General features: G+C 42.5%; 2 protein-coding genes across 6 annotated transcripts in view; one reads left to right on the top strand and one right to left on the bottom strand.

Annotated features, from left to right (window-relative positions):
* The window catches only part of MRPS27 (mitochondrial ribosomal protein S27), a 71,424-nt gene extending 52,288 nt beyond the window's left edge, over positions 1-19,136 (bottom strand). The window contains exons 1-5 of one of the 4 annotated variants that reach the window (XM_075067029.1): positions 19,058-19,122; positions 13,220-13,306; positions 12,550-12,627; positions 3,659-3,729; positions 1,016-1,074 (exon numbers count right to left, since the gene is read on the bottom strand). In XM_075067029.1, coding sequence (XP_074923130.1) covers positions 1,016-1,074; positions 3,659-3,712 — 113 coding nt within the window. In that variant the 5' untranslated portion in view covers positions 3,713-3,729; positions 12,550-12,627; positions 13,220-13,306; positions 19,058-19,122. Of the gene's footprint in view, positions 1-1,015; positions 1,075-3,658; positions 3,730-9,592; positions 10,209-12,549; positions 12,628-13,219; positions 13,307-19,057 lie in introns of those variants that run through there. The other 3 variants (XM_032769593.2, XM_032769592.2, XM_075067030.1) reach the window with 3 other exon arrangements.
* A 207-nt stretch (positions 19,137-19,343) lies between these two features.
* PTCD2 (pentatricopeptide repeat domain 2) overlaps positions 19,344-23,765 on the top strand; it is a 31,716-nt gene continuing 27,294 nt past the window's right edge. Inside the window, exon 1 of one of the 2 annotated variants that reach the window (XM_032769594.2) lies at positions 19,344-19,476. In XM_032769594.2, the coding sequence (XP_032625485.1) occupies positions 19,344-19,476 (133 nt within the window). Of the gene's footprint in view, positions 19,477-19,649; positions 20,438-23,765 lie in introns of those variants that run through there. The other variant, XM_075067031.1, reaches the window with a different exon arrangement.

The raw sequence follows: 23,765 nt of genomic DNA, 5'->3' as shown, positions 1-23,765 counted from the left end.
TTACAGCAACTGTGTGTACAGTTATTTGCTAAAATGACCATTAGCACTTCCAGATAGCTAACTACAATCATGGTAAAGGAACATGCAAATACAGACCTATATATTTGCCCAGGAATCTCTCCTCTCTACTTTTGAAAATGTAGGTATCAGAATGTATATAGCAATACATATAGTACTGACTTCTTTATTTCAGTGACCATTAAGATTTATTTCCCTCTCAACATGAAGAGCAAACTGTACTAACCTAAAGAGGCCAAATCTGCTTAGACACTTGATTTCTCTGGAACTAGCAAAGTAGTATGTTACTTTTCTTCACTTGCATGTTCATGGTATGTTAATCCCCTTTCAACTTTAAATTGTTCTGAATAAACAACTGTATCTCCTCTAGCCTGACTCAATCATTACCACAACACCCTATTTCTTGACTCTTGATTGAGGAAGTAGACTGAGAAGCTGCCCTGAATCCTATAGACTTCTACCCCAATATAACGCGACCCGATATAACAACGAATTCAGATATAATGCGGTAAAGCAGCGCTCTGGGGGGGCGGGGCTGTGCACTATGGCGGATCAAAGCAAGTTCAATTTAAGGCCATTTCCCCTATAACACAGTAAGATTTTTTGGCTCCCGAGGACAGCGTTATATCGGCGTAGAGGTGTATTTACACATGCAAACACAAAAATGGATTTAATTATGACCTAGAGAAAGTCAACAGAAGGAAAAATCTTAGAGACATAATTCCTTTATTTTATCATCTCTTACTTAAGGCATAACCAGTGGTATATATTAGTTGCTTAGTTGCACAAAATCAGCATGCTTGACTGGAGCCAATGCCAGAGGATGGGAAACAGGATTTCCATACCAGCACCAAGAATATCAAAACGTCCCTCAATTAAGTTAACAACAGATACATGCTTTAAAACACAGAAATCCAAGTCAATGAGTGTGAAAGTGTAATTCCTATAAAGGGAGGGGCTTTGATTTAATGGTCAGGTTGGGCAAAAAGATGCTTACTTGTAAAGGTAATACTCAGCTTGATCCACCTCTTCTCGTGAAGAAATGTTGTCAATAAACTGATTTAAAAATAAAAAAAGCTTTAGTGTACAGCAATCACAATGCATATTAGAACATTAAGGCATGTGTTTTGGTTCACATTTAAGTATCTAGCCACAAAAAAAAATAATCTTCACTTTGTTTAGTAAATGACTTCATTTTTGCACTGTTTTCTTAAATGCAAACACAAGTAAAACATCCAAGAGATGCTGTATAACCTTAAGAGTCACTGATTGTCTCTGTCTGTCTCTCATACAGTCCAGAAAGACTGAGAATGGTGTGGTGGTTAAGGCCTTGGACCAGAAATTAGGAGACCTGGATTCCATTCCTGGCTCCATCCTCTGACTTAGGTCAAGTACCTTAATCTCTCTGTGCTTCTATTCCCTATCTTTATAAGTCATCCTTTTCTTCCACTTTGTCATCTCTATTTATATTACAAGATCTTACTGTGTATATACACCCCCAAAAACAACAGGGACCAGTCTTAGCTAGAGTCTCTAGGCATTAATAAAAACAACAAGGAGTCCTTGTGGCACCTTAGAGACTAACATTTATTTGGGCATAAGCTCTCATGGGCTAGAGCCCACTTCATCAGATGCACGAAGTGAAAAATACAGGAGCAGGTATAAATACATGAAAGGATGGGGGTTGCTTTACCAAAGTGTGAGGTCCGTCTAATGAGACAAAATCAACTAGCAGCAGGATACCAACTGAGGAAAAAATCTCTTTTTATAGTAGTAAGAGAATGGCCCATTATGGACAGTTAACAAGAAGGTATGAGTAACAGTAGAGAGAAATTAGTAATGGGCAAAATAAGTTTAGGTTTTGTAATGACCCAGAAACTCCCAGTCTTTATTCAGGCCTAATCTGATGGTATCCAGTTTGCAAATTAATTCCAGTTCTGCAGTTTCACGTTGGAGTCTGTTTTTGAAAGGTTTTTTTTTGTTGAATTGCCAATTTTAGGTCTGTTATTGAGTTACCAGAGGGAGTGAAGTGTTCTCCTACTGGTTTTTGAATGTTATGATTCCTGATGTCAGATGTGTCCATTTATTCTTTTGTGTACAGACTGTCCGGTTTGGCCAATGTACATGGCAGAGGGGCATTGCTGGCACCTGATGGCATATATCATGTTGGTAGATGTGCAGGTGAACGAGCCCCTGATAGTGTGGCTGATGTGGCTAGGTCCTATAATGGTGTCCCTTGAATAGATATGAGTCCTTTCATGCATTTATACCTGCTCCTGCATTTTTCACTTCATGCATCTGACAAAGTGGGCTCTAGCCCATGAGAGCTTATGCCCAAATAAATGTTAGTCTCTAAGGTGCCAATAGCACTCCTCACTGTTTTGCTGATACCGACTAACATGGCTCCACTCAAACATGTCACTAGGGATTAATAGTTAAAAAAAAATAAAATAAAAAAATACCAAGCTAGAGGGCCCAATTCTGCTCTTATTTACACCAGTGTAACTCCATGAAGCTATGCTGACCTATGCCAATGGAAAACTCTAATTTAGACAATCTTACAAAAAATGCTTAAAATTAAATTCAGACAACAGGAGTGGAGAACAGGAGTTGTGGGAATCTTTTACACTGAGTGGTCTCAATGCAATACACAATTTCCGAATTAATAGAATCAAAAATTGACAAACACTGTTTTTGTTCCCCAACCTCCAGTAATGATCTCAGAATTTACCTGCCTCTCGCAAGTTTGATATTGGGTCAGAAAGTAAAGCTCAACCCAAAAAAAGGCAAAGCTGACTGATCCAAAGGCCACTCAAGTCAACGGGAGTCTTTTCACTGACTTCTTCAACAGGCTTTCAATCAAGACCATACTATGCTGCAAAACAGTTTACAGGTTCTCCCAGTGGAACCAGCTATAAGCAAGAGAACTACCAGAACTGAGGCCACAGAAAGTGTTCAGTAACTGCATGAAGTGTTTTTCTGAACGAAATGGTATGAAAGCCCCACGGGTCATTCCAGTGATCGCTAATGGGTGAGAATAGTACTGCTGAGTTTCCAATATATCCAGTCAGCATTTTTCTTTCTGACCTAGTTCTGTGCTTTGAAATTCTTTTAAAAGCAAGTGTCATATGTGCTACACTTCTAGAACTTGGTGGATTTTAAAGCTGTTGCTGCCACAGACAGAAATCACAAAAGGGCAGGCGACAGCAGCGTTGCCAGCACTCCACTGAGATGGGACTTCTCACCTCTGGTGCACCGGGCCAGGCTGGCACAGGGGATTGTAAGTCACACCCTTCTGTGCCAGTTTCAGAGAATCTGATCCAATATATTGATCTGTATTGTGGAAGTATCTAGGGACCCCAATAATGGGTTAGGGTCCCCTGCATTAGGTACTGTACAAACACACAATAAAGATAGTTTCTGCCCTGAAAAGCTTACAATCCAAAGTACAACACGTATTTAAAGCAGGTGGATATAGCAGACACTTTTACAAAGCTAAGGCTTCAATTTAGCAATATAACAAGATGTTTACAATTTGAACTCTCAGCACAAATAATAATCTATTCCTTAGGAGTTCACTTGATTTCTTAAGTATTCTCAGGTCACTCCCATCTTTGTTAATAGTGGAGTTTTTTCTTACCCGTGATATTGTCAAAGAGCTGACAGGAAGCTTTCTTTCATAGGTTCTGTCCATTAATGTGGCCAATTCCGCTGTAGAAACACATGAAAAATTATTTTCCACTACTCAAAGTTACTGAGAAAAGCTGACAGTAAAAGATTAACTCTTCTGCAAACTGGAACAAGGCATGCAGTCATGAAACTAAACACTAGTTCTTCACAATGTATTTTATTTTCATTTGAAGTTAGAACAAAATCCTGGAGGATTTTTCAAAATGTTTAATACTGGGAAAAGACTTACAGCATTAGGTGAAATCAATAAGTGCCTAAACAAGCTGGACAGATGCCTTGGAAGTTCACTGTTGGTTTCAAGTTTGGTGTTTACTGGACAGCACATCTGTTTTGTTTCTTATTTTATAATAAAATAAAAAGTCAAACACTAACAACTCCTAGAAGCCAAAAGAAGATAAACATCAAGTCAAATATAAACTGGGCTATATGTCAGTATTTTATTACCATCCCAGTAGCCCAACATGGTAAATTTTTTAATGGTCTGCACAGTGGTTTTAAACCTTGGAGCTAACTACTGAATTTGATATATCTAAGTTGGTATTTTTTTTTTTGCATTTTTCTTTAATAACCATATCTTGGAAAAAGCTCTATTGCAGCATCTCTGATATGCGTCAAGGGTATCCCATCCATGATACTAAGACAGATTCACTGTCTCTCTATTCTCTTGTGTATCAGCTCCACTGCAGAGTCAAGGATACCAAATGCCTCTGTGGTTCTGGCAACAGCCCTAGGAGTACTTTCCCTATCTCCCAGGTCTGGTGACTCACAAGTACTCTCCTCAAGCCCTCTTTCCAAACAGCTCTACTCACTGACCCCTTTGCAACTTACTTAGGGCCTGATCCAAAACCTATTAAGCAATCAATGAGTCTTTCTATTGATATCAATGAGCTTCTGATCAGGCTCTTCCAGTGCAATCAAGAGGAATGCACTGATTATTTTTAAATTTGTTTTCCACCTGTCATAATATGCAACAGCCATAATTTCCAGCACAAAGGATGTTAAGCTCTATACTTCAGCAGAGTGGAAGGGGAGGTGGGCCATAGCCAGGACAGAGAAGAAGAACTGCCCCACTACACCTGATCCTTCAATGGTATAAGTAAAGTATTTGAGGGCCCTACCACCAGAGGCATAAATCAGTCTGTACCTGTGTAGCCTCCACTTACCCTAAGCGGCCCTGAATCACAGAGTTACAGCTGGTTTCCTGTAGATCCCGTCTCCATTCCACTTGAGTTCAAGCTCTTACAGCTGGATTTTTAAAGGTACTTAGATGCCTGATGATGCAGATGGGCTCCGAAGCATCTAATGGGATTTTCAGAAATGCCAATCCACATCTTTAGGAATCTAAATATCTTTGAAAATCTAGCTCTAGCTACAATTGTAAATAGGATCTTTTGCCAAATTTTCAAAAAGGATGGCTAAAGCTATACACCTAAATCTGTATTCTGGCATATAAGTAAGCAGCTTGATTTCACAGGTGCTAAGAAGGTACAGCTCCCTCAGACTGTTCAACATCTCTAAAAATCAGGCCACTTATTTATGTACTTAGATGTGGATTTAGGTGTCTAAACACAAGATATCTAAGTAGGAAAATTTAGGCCTTTCAACTCAAGACCATGTCTGAATGACCACACCCAGTAAAATGCTGATTTTAAACCTAGCTGTAGTTACCACAATAATTATTAACTTCAACTATCTTTTAAGTGTTTGATCTAAGGGGGAGAAAATGTTATACAAGATTCTTCTAGGGAAAGCATGAAAAACTGTCAACCACCTATTGCCTTGAGTCACTAAGCTTAAAGGATAAATGTATCTGCTGTACTTTTTTTTTTTTTAAACTCCTTTGAAAGTGTGTAGAAAAGGGAATGGTAGAAGGGACTGAATAATTCAATTCTCCTGCAGCTGATCAACTGATCTAGGTCAGGGGTAGGCAACCTATGGCACGCGTGCCGAATGCATATCACAAGCTGATTTTTCAGTGGCACTCTCATTGCCCTGGTCCTGGCCACCGGTCCGGGGCCTTCACATTTTAATTTTATTTTAAATGAAGCTTCTTAAACATTTTAAACTTGTTTACTTTACATACAATAGTTTATAGACTTATAGAGAGACCTTCCAAAAACGTTAAAATGTATTACCGGCACATGAAACCCTAAATTCGAGTGAATAAATGAAGACTCAGCACACCACTTCTGAAAGGTTGCCGACCCCTGATCTAGGTCTAGACAACTGATAACGGTTGGAGAGGCCATTTCAATTCTTCACAGCAGTGAAAATTCAAACTGTGAAATGAACTATTCTTTAAGGGCAACAGATGTAGCAGCAACATCACGTTGACAGCAATTAGCAAAAGACTAGTTACAGAAAGTCTTTTGCTCAGATGAGCATCTATCTAGAGTTCTTAATCTACCCAGTGAATAAGACAGGAAAGTATACAATAAGAATATCTTCAGTATTTAAACAATAACACAACATGGTTCTGTGGTGAATGAATATACAGCTTAGGAAACATTTGTAGCAGTCATTTTTCAGACTTCATTGAGTTGTTGAGGATTTAACGCATCTCTATCCGAAACTGAAATATCTTTGAGTGTTGGTGTCCAATCCTGAAAGGCACTCACAGAGAACGCCCCCTGAAGTATTAGAGTTGCACACCTAGGACTTCCAGGATTAGTCCTTTGATCTGTCAACGAAGCTGGAAATCTGTCAGCACTTTACCATAGAAAGTAACTTGCACCCACTGATACAGCTCCCTCAGCCCCAGTACAAAAATCACACTAAAATTAAAGCTTAACATACAGGTAACAGAAATCAAGTTAACTGAAAATTTAACTACATTGCCAGCCAAACTGAAGCTTCTACTATAGTTACTAGAGATGAATGAATATTTTTGCAGTGAACATATTCCAGGTTTGCTTCTGTCTGTAGAGCATGAGAGCAGATTGAATTTTACAAAAATTAATGTTTCTTGTGAATTTAATTCTGTGGATTGCTATTTAATAAATAATGTAGCTGTGTTGCAAATGATAAATGTGTTGTGGGTAGGTGTGGCAAGCAGATCAATTGGCTGGTCAAATAATGTCAGTTAACCATGAATATTTGACCACTGTCAAATATTCCAGCAAGAAAGCCCTGAAGTAGGTAGCGGCCTACCTTTTTAGATTGCATCATGGTGCCACTCTTCTGATTAGAACTTCATTTCATCATGTTTTGCATTTTTCTAAGTTAAAGTAATTCAGTTAAGTAACTTGTTTCTTGTAATTAGGCATAAGTATCTAAGGCTCAGCCTACTGGAGACCATAAAGTCTTACTCTTATTAGTGATCTAATAAATTAGTGCTAAGAGTATTTTACCATTTTTTACATTGTTTGACAATATCTTACTGATCAAATGCTCAACCATACTTGTGCGATATCTGAATGCAAGTGCATGATTTACATTTCTTAGCTTTCACGGTCAGGTTTTACTGCCATAAGTGTGTAGAAACACAAAAGGAGTGTTTACATGGCCAAGTGAATTTGTATTTAAATTCTAACAAATATCCACCAAAAATGTTTTTATGCTATTTGTCCAGCAGTAGTAATTATCAAATAGGAGATGAATATGATCAACTCTCATCCAAGGTTAATTTTTACTGAATTATTATCTTTCATAAAAAGGTAGTTTTCTACAGACTACAAAAGACAGTATAACCATATATTGTCATATTTTTTTAAAAAAGATAAGAGTGGGAGTCACTTAAATTCAAGGCATCACTTTCCTCCCTTAGTCATGGGAATAACAGGCTCTTTGATATCCTGTTTATTTTTAAATATGTTCGTGGAAACTAACATTCCTGCTCCCAACAATTGGGTGGCTCAGGGAACCTACTAATGAAAGAGACTTTCATCTCCCAAGTTACTGATTTCAAATATAATTCAGGTCAACAGTGGCTAACATCTGATTGATGTTTGGTGGCCTGTGTGATATGAATGTGGTCTCAAAAACAAGGAGTATGGTGGCACCTTAAAGACTAACAGATTTATTTGGGCATAAGCTTTTGTGGGTAAAAAAACCCACTTCTTTATCTGCAACATGAATGTGGTCTCAGTTCAGTTCCTAGTAGGCATCTGTCCATCATACAAACCACTCTGACAACTGGCACCCTTATGGCAAACATGCAACTGGCATGGAGTTTGAACTATCATCTCACTCACAGTGGTGATCATCAAGAACAAAGTTGAAGCCCACTGATGAGGCAACACTGGGAAGCTGGTACCTATGACATACTTGTCCTGTGAATGCAGCAAAGAGTCCTATGGTACCTTATAGCAGGGGTGGCTCTAGACATTTTGCCGCCCCACGCACGGAGGGTCCGCTGGTCCCGCGGCTTTGGAGGACCTCCCACAGGCACGCCTGCAGGATGTCCACGGAAGCCGTAGGACCAGGGGACCCTCCGCAGGCAAGTTGCCGAAGGCACCCTGCCTGCCGCCCTAGCGGCGACCGGCAGAGTGCTTGGAGCGCTGGTGCCTGGAGCAGTCCCTGCCTTATACGCTAACAGACGTATTGGAGCATGAGCTTTCCTGGGTAAATACCCACTTTGTCATATTCACCCACAAAAGCTCATGCTCCAATACGTCTGTTAGTCTATAAGGTGCCACAGGACTCTTTGCTGCTTTTACAGATCCAGACTAACACGGCTACACCTCTGATACTTGCCCTGTGAATGAAGACCTACTTCAGTGCAGAACTGTCAATTGCTAAAGTTCAGTTTGTATAAAAACAAAACGCTTTGGAGGAAAAAATGCTGTCCTATGTTGGGAGACTGAATGACTGCTTGAGTCAAGAGCTCATCCTATAACTTTAGTATTACATCAAATGTCTCTCTGCTCTCAACTCCCAACGTGCAAATGAAATGCAGCGCACACAACTGGCCCTGGCCTCCACATTTCTGGGATCCATCAGGAAAGGACTGATTTTTATAACAAAGGCCTTGAGTCACTGAAGTCTAAGAAGAGAGCACTGCCATCTCCTGTTCTGATAGGACAGTTTTGATAACTAAAACACCAATGCTTTTTCAAACAAAGTGAAAAAACACTAATTAATGCTGCCCCATTAGTGCGGTCTCCGCTTGCCATCAATCTACTGTCCATTAACTTCATCTTTTTTGTTGACAGAGCAACTGAAATTTTAGAGAATGCAAGTCCATCCAATCCCCTTCCTTTTTGAACATCTAATTTTCAGAAGACAGTCTATTATTATTAAACCAATTTTTCCCTATCAGTAGGCTATTTGAAAACCAAGACCAGAATATGTCAATATCATCTTTTAAAAGCCAATCGTTCTTTGGTTAGTTTTGGATGTGGAACAAATGCTAATGTCTCGAAATCCTATCACTCCAGGAACATTAACTTTAGGCTATAATCCTCATTTATTTGTACGGAGTCAATTTTGGAACAAAACACTATACAGATAACACAGTAAAGGAACAAGCCTGAAACACAGCTATGTCATCACAGCAGTGGAATAGAGAAAATTTCTTTATATCAAAAATACTTTCTTTAAATCATCATGAGATGTGCCAGATTCATAGACTCTAGGACTGGAAGGGACCTCGAGAGGTCATTGAGTCCAGTCCCCTGCCCTCATGGCAGGACCAAATACTGTCTAGATCATCCCTGATAGACATTTATCTAACCTACTTTTAAATATCTCCAGAGATGGAGATTCCACAACCTCCCTAGGCAATTTATTCCAGTGTTTAACTACCCTGACAGTTAGGAACTTTTTCCTAATGTCCAACCTAAATCTCCCTTGCTGCAGTTTAAGCCCATTGCTTCTTGTTCTATCATTAGAGGCTAAGGTGAACAAGTTTTCTCCCTCCTCCTGATGACACCCTTTTAGATACCTGAAAACTGCTATCATGTCCCCTCTCAGTCTTCTCTTTTCCAAACTAAATAAACCCAATTCTTTCAGCCTTCCTTCATAGGTCATGTTCTCAAGACCTTTAATCATTCTTGTTGCTCTTCTCTGGACCCTCTCCAATTTCTCCACATCTTTCTTGAAATGCGGTGCCCAGAACTGGACACAATACTCCAGTTGAGGCCTAACCAGCGCAGAGTAGAGCGGAAGAATGACTTCTCGTGTCTTGTTTACAACACACCTGTTAATTAATCCCAGATTCACGTTTGCTTTTTTTGCAACAGTATCACACTGTTGACTCATATTTAGCTTGTGGTCCACTATGACCCCTAGATCTCTTTCTGCCATACTCCTTCCTAGACAGTCTCTTCCCATTCTGTATGTGTGAAACTGATTGTTCCTTCCTAAGTGGAGCACTTTGCATTTGTCTTTATTGAACTTCATCCGGTTTACCTCAGACCATTTCTCCAATTTGTCCAGATCATTTTGAATTTTGACCGTATCCTCCAAATCAGTTGCAATCCCTCCCAGTCTGGTATCATCTGCAAACTTAATAAGCGTACTTTCTATGCCAACATCTATGACAACCGCGGAGATTATAGGCTTCTACCAGCAGATCAGATACAGAAGGGGTAAGTGTCAATTTAATCTTCTCTCTATGTTCTGCAGGAGATGAGTTTTTTTGTTTTTATAAAAACCAAAACAAAGAAGTCTTCTTAATATGAATAATTCATCCACGTAGTAATTATCTTTTTGTTCTTACACACACAATTAAATATGAAGCAACACAATTAGCAAAGACAGGCTGCAGTCCAGATATCTGATGTCATCTCCCCAACATGCTATTAGAAATGACATGGTTTTACTACCTTCTTTTGTTCCTTCCAGGAACAAGACACCAAAACCCAAACCAAATGAATGAATTTGTTCTGATAACCCTGAGAGAGAGGAAGCAGTCTTGACTTTCTGAGGCAGCCAGGAGTAAGGTAACTGCTTTGGTCCAAGGTCTCAGGCAGAAAAGAGGCTGCAATCTTCCTCCCCCATAAGAGAGCTCTATGATCGGGGCTATAGTAATTGCTATCCAAGAACTTTGGTAGCCTATTACCAGTAAAATGAGTTAGTATCAGCCTAGTTATTTATAAATAGATGAAAAAGTTATGTACTATAGAGAGCAGTTCACAGATCCATAAACATTAATGCTACAAGGAATCATGGTGATCATGAACTCCTGCACCACACAGGCCATAGACTTACATCCAGTAATCCTGCATCTAGCTTATAACTTCTGGTTGAGCTACACCATATCTTTTAGAAAGACCTCCAATCTTGATTTGAGACATCCTCTTGCATTGGCAAGGACAATAACTGGATACTGCAGTACATTTCCTGGCCCACTGTCTCCCCCTTAAGCTTCTACAGTTGCAAAACCCTCCTCCCCCCCAAAAATCACAACTGGCACTAACTGGTCCTCAGTGCCAATCATCTGGATTTATCAAGCATAATCGAGATCAGATTACAGCCTCATATTCATGGCTAGGAAAATCCCTTTGCCCAAAGGAAGCTGAAAGCTTGCCATGAAACTACTATGATATGCCATGCAGGTCAGAGTAGATGCTGTAGTGCATGATGGGTAGGGCCCTACCACATTCACGGCCATGAAAAACATGTAGCGGACTGTGAAATCTGCTCTTTTATGTGCTTTTACCCAATACTAGACCAATTTCACAGGGAAGACCAGAGTTTCTCAAATGAGGGGGTCCTGACCCAAAAGGAAGTTAAGGGGGGAGGGGTCACAAGGTTATTTTGGGGGAGAGGGGATCATGGTATTGCTCCCCTTACTTCTGTGCTGCCCTCAGAGCTGGGCGACCGCAGAGTAGCAGCTGTTAGCCGGGCACCCAGCTCTGCAGGCAGCAGCGCAGAACTAAGGGTAGCAAGACCATACCATGACATCCTTACTTCTGCACTGCTGGCGGCAGCTCTGCTTTTCAGAGCTGGCCTCCTAGCCAGCAGCCACCACTCTCCAGCTGCCCAACTCTGAAGGCAGCACTGCCGCCTGCAGCAGCACAGAAGTAAGGGTAGCAGTACCACAAAACCCACCTCCCTCCAATAAACTTGCAGTTCCCCCCACAACTCCTTTGTGGGGTCAGGACCCCTACAATTACATCACCATGAAATTTCAGGATTTAACTAGCTGAAATCATGAAATTCACTTTTTTAAAATCCTATGACTGTGAAATTGACCAAAATAGACTGTGAATTTGGTAGGGCCCTAACAATGGGAGCTGTAGTCCAGTCCAGGAGCTCAGCCCAAAGGAGATAATACAAGTGCACAGACTACAACTTCCATGAAACATCGTAGCAGATGGTTTAATGTTGAACCAACCCAAAATTAAAGTTTCAATTTTCCTGACAGAAAATTAAAAAATCTCAGCAAAAAATTTAGCAGATACCGAGATTTCAGTCACTCTTTTAAAAAGTGAAAATTATCCTCCAATAGTTTACAAAAATGACATCTTGCACATCTAACACATCTTACTCTTCATTGTAAGTAACAGACTGCCTTTTAAATTTTGATATCAAAACTCAGAATGGGCACTTGAACTTTTTAGATAAAAAAAAAATCACATCCATAGAATGTGTATTTTGTTAAAGAAACAATTTACAGAAAAGACTTTTTCTAATTTTAATGAAAGATATAAAGACTACCCTTGGGAGAAAGTATCTGCATATTTTTGTTGTGGATTAATAGTACAAACAGGCAAGACGTTTCTAACTTATAGGATCAGATTCTGATCCACTTACTCAATCTCAGTAGCATTTTACTCCACAAAGACTCAGTGTGAAGTTCTTCTACAAAATGTGAATAATGGTATTAACTGTTCCATAATGATTTTAGGTTTTTCAGTTAGTCAAGATGAGTAAATGTAAAAACTCTTTCCTTACCCAAGCTGTGCACTTCTTTTTCTCTTTCTTCCCATTTTGAACTGTCCACGTAAGCTGCAGAAAGAATAGATCTTCTACCTAATTTAAAAAAAATCGTTGTCAAAGTCAGATCACTTAAAGGTGTCAGTTTAACTAAACAAACATTTTATTAGAACAAACGTTTATATTTTCCATTCACTGAATTAACTGTAACTGTTTTGTGAGCATTCCATATTTCAAGCAGTTAATTTATCATATATGCATTCAAACCATACATAGGGGGAAAACTAGCTCAGTGGTTTGATCATTGGCTTACTAAACCCAAGGTTGTGAGTTCAATCCTTGAGGGGGCCACTTAGAGATCAGGGCAAAAATCTGCCTGGGGATTGGTCCTGTCTGAGGAGGGGGTTGGACTAGATGACCTCCTGAGGTCCCTTCCAACCCTGATACTCTATTACTCATGGTAAGACAAGACAAGACATTGCCATGGTCACTTCCTTTTTTCTAGAAGCGTCTATAGTCCCCTGCAACATAAAATTAACTTCCACAACACTTAACTTGATTTTAGCATTTGGAAGAAAGCTTTGGTGCATGAAAACATTTATTGTTCACACCCTTCTTCTTCTCTCTGCACCTCTAATAAAAGCTTAAGGCCAGGAAACATTCATGAACCAAAGCAAGAAGTACAAACCCACATGGCATCAAACATGTACTTTGCTCCCCATACTTTTCTGTTCATGCACATTTGTGATAAGGGCTTCAGATTTTCAAATGAAACCTTTTAGGTAAAAAAAAAAAAAGCAGATTCAAACACACAACTTAGTGTCAGTTTGCAAATTGATGTCAGTTTCCCCATATTGTTTCAGAAAATAAATCTGAAACTCAAACTTTTTGTTTCAATACTTTCCAAACAATGTTACAATTTTTTGGTTTGAAATGATTTGGGGTTTTAAATGTCATTCAATTTTATTCAACAAATTCAAAAATGTTAAAGCTCAAAATTTAAAGGAAAAGTTTAGTGTCAGAAAAAGTGAAAAAAAATCCATTGAGGTTGAAAAAAATATTTTATTTGCCTAAAGTTTTCATTTTAGAACCAACTCAAAAGGATTTTTTTTTAAACTGCCAATAAGCCACATAAAAAATAGTTATTCTCCAAGATCTATTTGAGAGACACTGGCCGCCCTGTGAAACATGAGCAAGACTGTTCATAGCTTCTGGAAGACAATGGCAAGTGCTGAATCCTGGAGGACAGGGAACACCATTGTGCAAAGGAATACATGAGAGGTGCAACAGGCAGCAAATCATGTGTTGCTGAAGGGGAAAGAAGTTCAGATATGGACGTACAATGCTTTGAAAGACTTGGATGAAATATATATTGTAAGTACAAATTACTACACCTCTACCCCGATATAACGCTGCCCTTGGGAGCCAAAATATCTCACCATGTTATAGGTGAAACCGCGTTATATTGAACTTGCTTTGATCCACCGGAGTGCGCAGCCCCACCCCCGGAGCACTGCTTTACCGCATTATATCCAAATTCGTATTATATCAGGTCACACTATATCAGGGTAGAGGTGTATCATGGTTCCACATACTAAATAGCACCTGTTTTCAAGTCCTCATCTGAAAGCACTAACAAACCTCATGAAATTTAAAGTTATCGTTTTCATTTTACTCCTAGTTATTTTCCTGCTATAGTTGGAAGCTAGAAAATGAACCTCTTTCACTTCACCAGCCTTCTTTTTAAAGATGTCCATTTCTGCATTTCTTTGCAAATGTGTGTCAAAAGATCTGGTGGCCTGGAGTCCTGTGGTCAAAATACATTATTGTATGTATTCAGCTGTACAAAAAGGTTTCAAATCACAAGAAGCATTTAATATCTTCCATTCTTCAATACAAGTGGTAGGTGTGTTAAACTGATAATTTTAATTAGACATTTTAGAACAACTTCCCCTTTTGTGTGTCTGTGCATAGTTCGAGTTGGTTAAGAATGCCAGCCCTAGAGGCTGAAATGTGATGTCTCCACAGAACACACAGTATAGATACCACAATGCAGCGACATTATGCAAAAGGAAGCTGTGGGGCGGGGGGGGTGTCACAAGGTTATTTTGGGGGGCAGGAGGGGGGGGGGGATCATGGTATTGCCAATCCTACTTTTGTGCTACCTTTAGCGCTTCAACCCTAACTGAGGGTAGTTCAGTCTCCATGTTACTTCACTTTTGTCACAAGGATACCAGTTAGTTCCAAATGAAAAGGTGGTGATTTGTGTGACATGGACACTGACCTACTATGAAGCAGCAAGAAAAGATTTCAAATTAGCAAAATTGTAAACTCACCCAACAAACTCCACTAGCAGAGGAGTTTATGTACAAGGTTTTCAGGGGAACTCTGGTTCAATTTTGCCCAAAATTTTGCTTTTGTAAAAACAAGCTTTAATAAAAAATTGTTCAGTTGGGTTGCTGTAGGTCAGTAGTCTCCAACCTTTTTATGCCCAAGATCACTTTTTGAATCTAAGGGCAACCTAGGATTTAGCCTGCCCCTTCCCCCGCTCACTTCATTCCATCTCTCCAATGCTTGCTCTCCTCCACCCTCAGTCACTTTCACCAGGCTGGGAGAAGGATGTTGCAATTCAGGAGGGGGTGCAGGCTCTGGACTGGGGCTGAGGGGTTCACAGTGTGGGAGGGTGCTCTGGGCTGAGCCTGGGGCAGGGGGGTGGGGTGTAGGAGCGGGTGAGAGGTGCAAGCTCTGGGAGGCAGTTTGGGTGCAGGAGGGGGCTCCAGGCTGGGGCAGTGTGTTGGGGCACAGGAAGAGGTACAGGTGCTGGCTCTGGGAGGGGGTCAGAGCTTGGGGTGCAGGAGCAAGTCTGGAGTGCAGAAAGGGGAATGGGGTTCTGGTTCCAGGAGGGGGCTCAGGGATGCGGTGCAGGAGGGGGCTTGGAGTGCTGGTTCAGTGTGGTGCAGTCACAGAGATCCCCTTGGGACTGCCACCTGATGTCCTGAAATTACCTCTGAGCCCATTTTCCCTGCCAGCTTGGGACTCTAGAACCTTGCCTTGTTGACTCAGACATGATAGCCTGCTGCAACACAGATCCAGGGCCTGGGCCATGCTCTCAAAAGCTGCAGACTAACTAAAAACAACTCAGCAAGTTACCTGCCTCTAGCACCCAGACACCCAGCTCCCAGTAGGATCCAAACGCCAAATAAATCCGTTTTACTCTGTATAAGGCTTATACAGGGTAAATTTGTAAATTGTTCACCCTCTATATCACTGACAGAGATGCACAGCTGTCTGCTTCCCCAGGCATTAATCACTTACTCTGGGTTTATTAATAAATAAATGATTTTATTAAGTATAAAAAGTAGGATTTAAGTGGTTTCAAGTAATAATAGCCAGGACAAAGTAAGTCACAAAAGCAAAATAAAACAAACTCACAAGTCTAAGCCTAATACATTAAGAAACTGATTACAGGTAATATCTCACTCTCAAAGATGTTCTAATAAGCTTTTTCCACAAACTAGACCCCTTCCTAGTCTGGGCCCCAATCCTTTCCCCAGTAGTCTTTGTTAGATCTAGCAGACATCTCAGGTGGTAAGCTGGGGTTTTCTCATGACTGGCAGTCCCTTTTGTCCTGCTCCACCCCCTTTTATAGTTTTGGCACAAGGCAGAAATTCTTTGTCTGTGCTTCTCCCCACCTCTGCCTCACCAATGGAAAAGTATAAGGATTAAGATGGATTCCAGTAGCATGTGACATGGTCACATGTCACTGTAAGACCCCCTAGGGCTTGTCTACATTGGCAATTTATAGCAATGCAACTTTCTCGCTCGGGGTGTGAAAAAACACCCCCTTGAGTGCAGCAAATTTCAGTGCTGTAAAGCACCAGTGCTGGTAACTACATCTCTCATGGAGGTGGGGGTTTTTTGAGCGCTGGGAGAGCTTTCTCTCAGCGCTCTGCCATGACTACACAAGCCATGTTAAAGCGCTGCCAGTGTAGACTAGCCCCTAGTCTCCATTCTTCCTAGGTTGGCCCACCATACAGAGGAAGGCTTGCAGGTAAACAAACCATTTACAACCAATTGGTCCTAGCCAATAGGAGCCAGCAAGATTCTAAACTACTACTAAAGGCCCACACTTTACTTAATTGTAACAGGACCTCAGAGTTATACTTCATATGTCTAGCTTCAGATACAAGAATGATACATACATACAAATAAGGGGAATCTATTCAGTAGTTTATAACTTTTGTTATGATATCTTACAAGAGACCTTTTGCATAAAGCATATTTCAGTTACATCATATTCACACTCATAAGCATATTTCCATAAAACACAGAGTGCAATGTCACAATGCTGGCTCTGGGAGGAAGGTCCAGAGTGTTGGGGTGCAGGAGGGGGTACAAGGTACAGAAGGATGTATGGGGTGCTGGTTCTTGGAGGGGGCTCAGGGCTGGGATGCAGGAGAAGATTTCGGGTGCTGGCTCTGAGACGGGGCCTATGCTGCTCCCAGAATGGGCCAATGTCATAAGTAGATAGGTAAGGGTTAATTTTCTTTTACCTGTAAAGGGTGAACAAAGGGGGAACCAAACACCTGACCAGAGGACCAATCAGAGACCTGGATTTTTTTTAAAGTCTGGGAGGGAACTGGAAACTCGGGGTCTTTTTGTTTTCCTCGGCTGTGAGTAAACAAGCTTTTCTTCTAACTCCATCTTCTTTCAAATATGCTACTATCAAGTGTGAGTACAAAGGAACCAAAGTAATCGGCTGTGATGTGCTTTGATTTGTATTTACATGAGTGTTGATTTGCTGGACTGGTTTAATTGGGCTATCTTTTAAATCAGACTGTTTATTCCTATTTTCTTATAAGCCATATTCCTGTATTGAGTTTCTTAATGCAGTATTATTGTTCTGTATTTTCTTTCTTTTTATATAAAGTTTCTTTTTAAAACTTGTGGGAGTTTCTTTTCCTAGTGAGGCAGAGGGGAGAGGAATTTCTGTGCCCGGAGCTCTGTTATATCTGTGACAGGCTAGGGGGGGAGGGAAAAGCCCAAGCTCTGTGTCTTACTTTCCTATTGTCCCAGGGCGGGAAAAGGCTACGGGACAAAGGGAGGGGTGAATCTCTTGTGTGAGCTGACTAGGTTTGAATGCATAGCCTCGGGGAAGCTAGATTGCCTCTCTGGTTGTATTCAAAGGGAATAGGACAGCATCGCACCGGCTAACCCAGGAAAGGGGGGGAAGCTGGGGGATGAGATAGAGGAGACCCAGGGGCTCTGGGTCTTGGAGGGGTCCCCCAAGGAAAGGTTTGGGGAACCCGAGGGGGCCGAAACCCTGGAAAACTTCGGCTGGTGGCAGCGAGATAAGATCCAAGCTGGGTATAAGCTTGGGGAGGTTCACAGTAAGCACCCAGATTTTGTACGCTAAAGTCCAGATTTGGGACAGACGTTTACCACAGCCAACATGCCTCTGGAGCCCCTCTGTGGCTCTGCACGCTGCCCCTCTCTGCAAGCACCACTCCCACAGTTCTCCTGGCCCGTGGGAGCTGCGGGAGCAGCATTTTCAGGCAGGAGCAGCACACGGAGGGCCATGCTGGCCACTTCTGAGAGTGGCATGTGGCCAGTTAGGCAGGGAGTCAGCCTTAGAGGCAGCTATGCTACACCCCTGGAGATCACAGTTGCCCAGTCAATCATGATTGACAGGTTGGTGACCAGTGGTGTACATGGTGGCGTTATAGCCAAGTTGGTCCCAGGCTATTACAGAGACAAGATGAGTGAGGTAATATTATCTCACCCACCTGACCTCTCTTTTGTTGCTGGATGGATAATTTTGGTTATGTGTTTATCCCTGCAGATTTTACAGTCCCAACATTACAGCAGAGTGCTAGTTCATGTTAGCCTGAAAAGCAGGTGATTGGGTAGATGATAGTATAGTGAATGTATAATAAATGTAGGTCAACATTCTCAAACTGTAGTCAGAGCCGGTGCTAAGAATAAGCAGACTCAACAATTGCTTAAGGCCCTGAGCAGCTCAAGAAGGCTCCCTATCAGTTATTTGTATGTATTGTAGGCCCCCCTCCCAAAAAAATTCTGCTTAGTGCCCCCAGTGGGCTAGCACGGGCACTGGCATCAGTAACCCCTTTATTCTGGGAGCAGTAGCCAGGAGCCACGGGACATTCAGCTCCGACTCGTTATCTGCACGCAGAGCTCCCAGAGCACTTTACACTGGCGGGGACGGGCATGATTATCCCCATTTTACAGGTCGCCCCAGCAGTGCTATAGAGCCAGGAGCAGATCCCAGCTCTCCTGCATTGGCCTATGGCGCCTGGCCCATAGAGAAGCCGCGCACGGGCGGCGAGCTCGGCCCCGTCTGGCTCAGCGCCCCGAGGGGCTGCTCCTACCCCGGGGCGCACGGGAGGCGATAGGACCAAGCGGTGCCCGACAGCCTGATTCCCCCAGGAGCCCGCACCCGCAACGAGCCCCAGGGCAGGTGGAGCCTGCGGGGTGCCCCGGCCACGCGCTCCGGACCGTCACCCACCTGCCGCGGCGCGGGACACTCTCGCACCCCCAGCCCTGCCCCAGAAGAGCACGGCTCGCCGGAGCATGGGGGCCGCCATCTCGGAATGTACCAACGCCTGAAGCGGAAAGGGGAGACGCGAGCAGCTACCGGGACAGTGCTCCGCTGACCTGGCTATTTAGCTACTGAGGACTCGCGCCCGTCCCTGCCCCTGGAGGGACACCGGCACTAGCAAGTGAGGGCGGGGTGAATTCCATTTACAGGTGGCCTCTTTCCCGCCCGCCCGCCCGCCTGCCTCTTGGCGCAGATGGTACGTTCCGAGGACAGAATGGCCGCCGCGGTAGCTGGGGGTTCTAGTCGAATCCTGCGGGAGATATTCAAACGTTCCATGCTGCGCTCAGCTACCGCGGCGCTCGGCTGCTGGGGCTGCCCGCATGGAGGTACTTGCGAGCGCCTGGCCTTGGCTCAGGAGATGAGCAGGGGTTCGGGGTGTCCTGGGGGCTATAGAGATGGCCGGCTGCGTATTCCAGCGACGGCGTCACAGCCCAGGAGGACTACGCTTCCCAGCATGCACTGCAATTCCTTGGCGTTAGTGGACTAGGCTAAGTGGCGCTGGGGCTGCTGGGATATGTGGTCCCTGCTGAGCTCCGTGTGTTCACTGCTGGGCTGGCGCGGAGTGGCCCCTTGGCCTGTCAGCGGCTGCTTCGTAGCGTGTGCACACGTTGCTTTCGGGGTTAGGCTCTGCGGGTGGGAGCGAGGCTGTCGGATCGGGCTGTCTGCCCTGCCCCCAGCGGTATAGGGGGCTAGAGAGCCGCTTGGGTTAGCAGCTGACCACGCTCAGCGTCTAGCTGTGCTGTCCAGAGGGGAGCATGTTATCCCCCTCCCCTGGCCACATAGGGCCTCGGCCCGAAATAGGGATTCCCGGTCTGTGATGCTGGAACTAGGAATGCTGGGGTGCTGTAGCACCCCCTGATTTGAAGTTGTTTCCATCATATACAGGGTTTATAGTTTTGTTCAATGGCTTTCAGCATCCTCCACTGTAAAAATTGTTCTAATGCCACTGGGTAGGTTAGGGACGTGGTGGGAAATATGGGTTCTGTTTCCAGCTCTGCGACTGGATCCCTGGGTGAGCAGGAGCGGCGCCAGGGTTTTTGGCGCCCCAGGCAGGGGTCCTTCCGCGCTCCCGGCAATTCTGCAGCGGGGGTGGGGCGGTCCTTCCGCATTCCTGGTCTTCAGGGCACTTCGGCAGCAGGTCCCGAAGCAAGTGAAGGACCCGCCACAGAATTGCCACTGCCGACCCAGAGCATGGAAGGACCCCCTGCCGTCGAATTGCCGCCCTCCCAAATCCTGGCACCCTAGGCGACCACCTAGGTCATCTAAATGGAAGCACTGGTCCTGTGGGTGAGTAGTATGCAGATCACTTCATCTCTGTGCCTCACTTTACCAATCTGTGAATATAAGATTACGTTTACTGGCCTTGAAAAGTGCTTTAACATTTTATTTTTTTTTATATAAAAATTTGCCAGGGAGAACAGTGCTGTTTCCCAAATGCCCGTTGCCTCTGCTTGTTGACACCAAGTGGTTATTTTGACCAATTTTCCAAATGCCCTAACCTGCGATGTACTGTGTTCAGTTTCATGGAATTAAAGAAAAGGAAATCAGTCCAAAAAAAGCTGAATTTCTGTTTCAGTGCTTCTAGCATTTAGGACAGACAAGTTCTGCAGTTTACTTGGAAATAACAGTTTACTTTATCACTAACAGCCATGATATGAGCCCCTCAGAAGTTCTAGTAAAACATGCACCAGGGACACTCTTGAGTATAGCTTTGCAATGTGGCCACTCACGCCTAGTGAGTCCAATGAAAGTGCTCAGTTAACTCTGCAGTCAAGATATATCCTGTCATCCTCTCCTGTCTTTCAGCAGCTTCTAGGAAATGAGTTTATTTACACAGAATAAACATTTCATTTCACTTTTAGAAAATATGATGGAAATGTTTAAAAGACCCACTCATTTGCAAAATGTAAGAATGTTTAGCTGCGTAAAGAGGCAGTTTGGAGTAGGCTTTCCGTAGAGATAAGTAGTAGCTGTATATTTCAGTGCAGCATTCATAATGCGTGTTGGTGGGGTCACTGATACCTCTCTACTTATGATTTTTATTCTGTTCCTTCCCGTTTTGTTTTCTTTTATCTTTCAGATTGTAGTCTTTTTGGGGCACGGATTTGAGGGCATTTGGAGTTTAGCAGGATCAAGCCCAAAGATAGAAGTGCCTGAGTTGAAATCACAGTTCTAACATGGGGCTTTATAGCTGCAGTTGTAACTAGTGGTAGGATACACTAGTAACTTCTTAGTAGTAATCACTGATTCTTGGTGGAAGCTGTATATGTGTAATTAACGCAATGAAAAAACAAAAGATATTATTTCACATGAAGAATCTAAAGCAGGAAGTGTTCTGTCAGCTCCAGAATTAGGGCTTTCATGGTGATTGGTCCAGTCCTATTATTTCCCACTACACTTTACACAGTCATGACTACCAGGGCTTCTGTCTGCATTGTCCTCTAAATGTTTCTAATTACCTAACGAAGAACTACCTTACGCTCTTTGAACCTCTTGCTAATTTGTGCAGCTTTGAAAATCTGTATTTAGTGCCCCTTTACTTAACTTTTTACTGGGTATTATGGTTAGGCTTCTATATTTGTCTGTTTCTGCTGTGTCTGCCAACATGATATCTGGGTGCCATATATGAAGTAGACTTCTTGACTCTTCCTGTGTTGAATACTCAGCAAGTATCCAACTTCCAGAGTTCTGGAATCCTGGAGTACCATGGGGACTACTTTGTAAGGGTTTCAGAGTTTCTAGCATCTGGCTGTATAATCCTCTATTTTCAAATTATCTGCAGTCTTGCATCTTTCCTTTGCAATTAATGTACATATCAAGTTGCCCTGTACAGCTTGTTTTTCACCATTAAAATCAATTAAGAAAATGACAAAGCAAAGAAAACAATTTGGACTAGTTTTTGTGCTGTGGAGTTTGTACTAGGTGAGTTTTATATCCAGGTGAAATTTGAAAACAAAGGCTAGTCAGAAATAATATTATTTATTATTTGTGTTGCGGTAATGCCTAGGAGCCCCTGTCAGGGACTGGGACCCCAACGCCATTGTGCAAGGCACAATCCAAACACAGAATAATAAAAAAAAAGTCTGTGCCCCCAAAAAGCTAACCATCTAAGTGTATAACAAGAGAGAACAGGTGGAGGCAAGCAGAGAGATGGAGGGGGAGAGGACAAAAAGTGACTATAAATGGTATTGTGGAGTTCCGTACTTTCTCCCCCCCCCCCCGATTTTCAAATAAAACTTGTGCAATTTACAAGCCAAAAGATGAGTTTTCTAAATGTGAGGGCTAATCTCAGCCGTAGATCTGATAATCTAATATGCAGCCCTGGGACACTGTTGCCTCCTAGCTGACTGCACTCCATGTTTTGGACAGCTGTGGATATTAACATCACTTTCTGTGGTGCAGTTTCTCACCTTCAGAAATTTTGTTAGTGAAAATCCAATAAATAAAACCTCAGATGCCTTAATTTCTCCAAATCAGAGGATGATACTTAATAAGTAAGGCTACAGTTTTATCAAGGCAGTCATGGAATCCATGACTTCCAAAGACTGCCAGCAACTGACTGGGAGCTGCATGGTCCTGGTGGGTGGGGGATACCCCACAGCTCCTTGATATTGCAGGTGCTGGTAACCTCTGAACCGCCGCTGGGGGGATCCCACAATTCCAAGCCACGGGGAGGGGGACCCTGGAGCTCCAAACTCCCTCATGTGGTGATGGGGCCTCCAGAGCTTCCAGCTGGCCCCTGCAGCGGCTCTCCATTTTGTCATAGATATTTTTAGTAAAAGTCACGGGCTTCCATGAATTTTTCTTTATTGCCCGTGACCAATCTGTGACTTTTACTAAAAATATCTGTGACAAAATCTTAGCCTTATTAATAAGACTACCTCAAAATAAAGAATGTGTTGTAAATTATTAAACTGATGATCTCTTGATGAGATATGTTAGAAATGGCGCATTTCAGGGATGGGAGGAGGAATGAATATACCAATTTTCAACATTCTAGTTCAGTGGGAACAGAAGAATTGTGTCATTTAGTCACCCAGTTATAACAGGTTACCATGAGACAAGACACACTTCAAAGAAATGAGGTGTATTTATTTCAACCATATTAGGATAGTTTGCATTGGTGTATATTTTAATAGTGTATAGGTGGGCCTTTATTTTGTTATGTAAATAGAAATCTTAGGATTTTCTTAATTTTTTTTTTGGTTCCTTAGAATTTTTGGTTTGTGCGTATGTATAAATAAAATCATCCTTTGTTCCTGCTCAATATGAGCTGCTCCATTAGTTAGGCTACTTATTTCCTTTTTGTATTCCCCCAACTTATGATTAAACCAACACACAAAAAGGATTAGAATGATTCCATAAGCAACCTAAAAGAGTGGATTGTGTCACTGTAAACCCTGTTAAAATTGCTTTGTTGCAAATAGTTTCTGTTACTGAAGAGATGTCTGTGATGGTAAACATTTTGCAAACAGAACTTATCTGACAATTAGCTGAAAAAGATGAGATTAAAAAAGATTGAGTTCAGCATCAAAGTCTTGAGTTTGTAAACTCTTTGGGGCAGGAACCATGTCTTCCTTTGTATTTGAACAAAACCTAACACAAATGAGCTCCA

The sequence above is a fragment of the Chelonoidis abingdonii genome, chromosome 6, assembly GCF_003597395.2.
Source record: "Chelonoidis abingdonii isolate Lonesome George chromosome 6, CheloAbing_2.0, whole genome shotgun sequence".
Taxonomy (NCBI): domain Eukaryota; kingdom Metazoa; phylum Chordata; order Testudines; family Testudinidae; genus Chelonoidis; species Chelonoidis abingdonii.
Note: the sequence above shows the minus strand (reverse complement) of the source record. Positions and strands in the feature narration are given on the sequence as shown.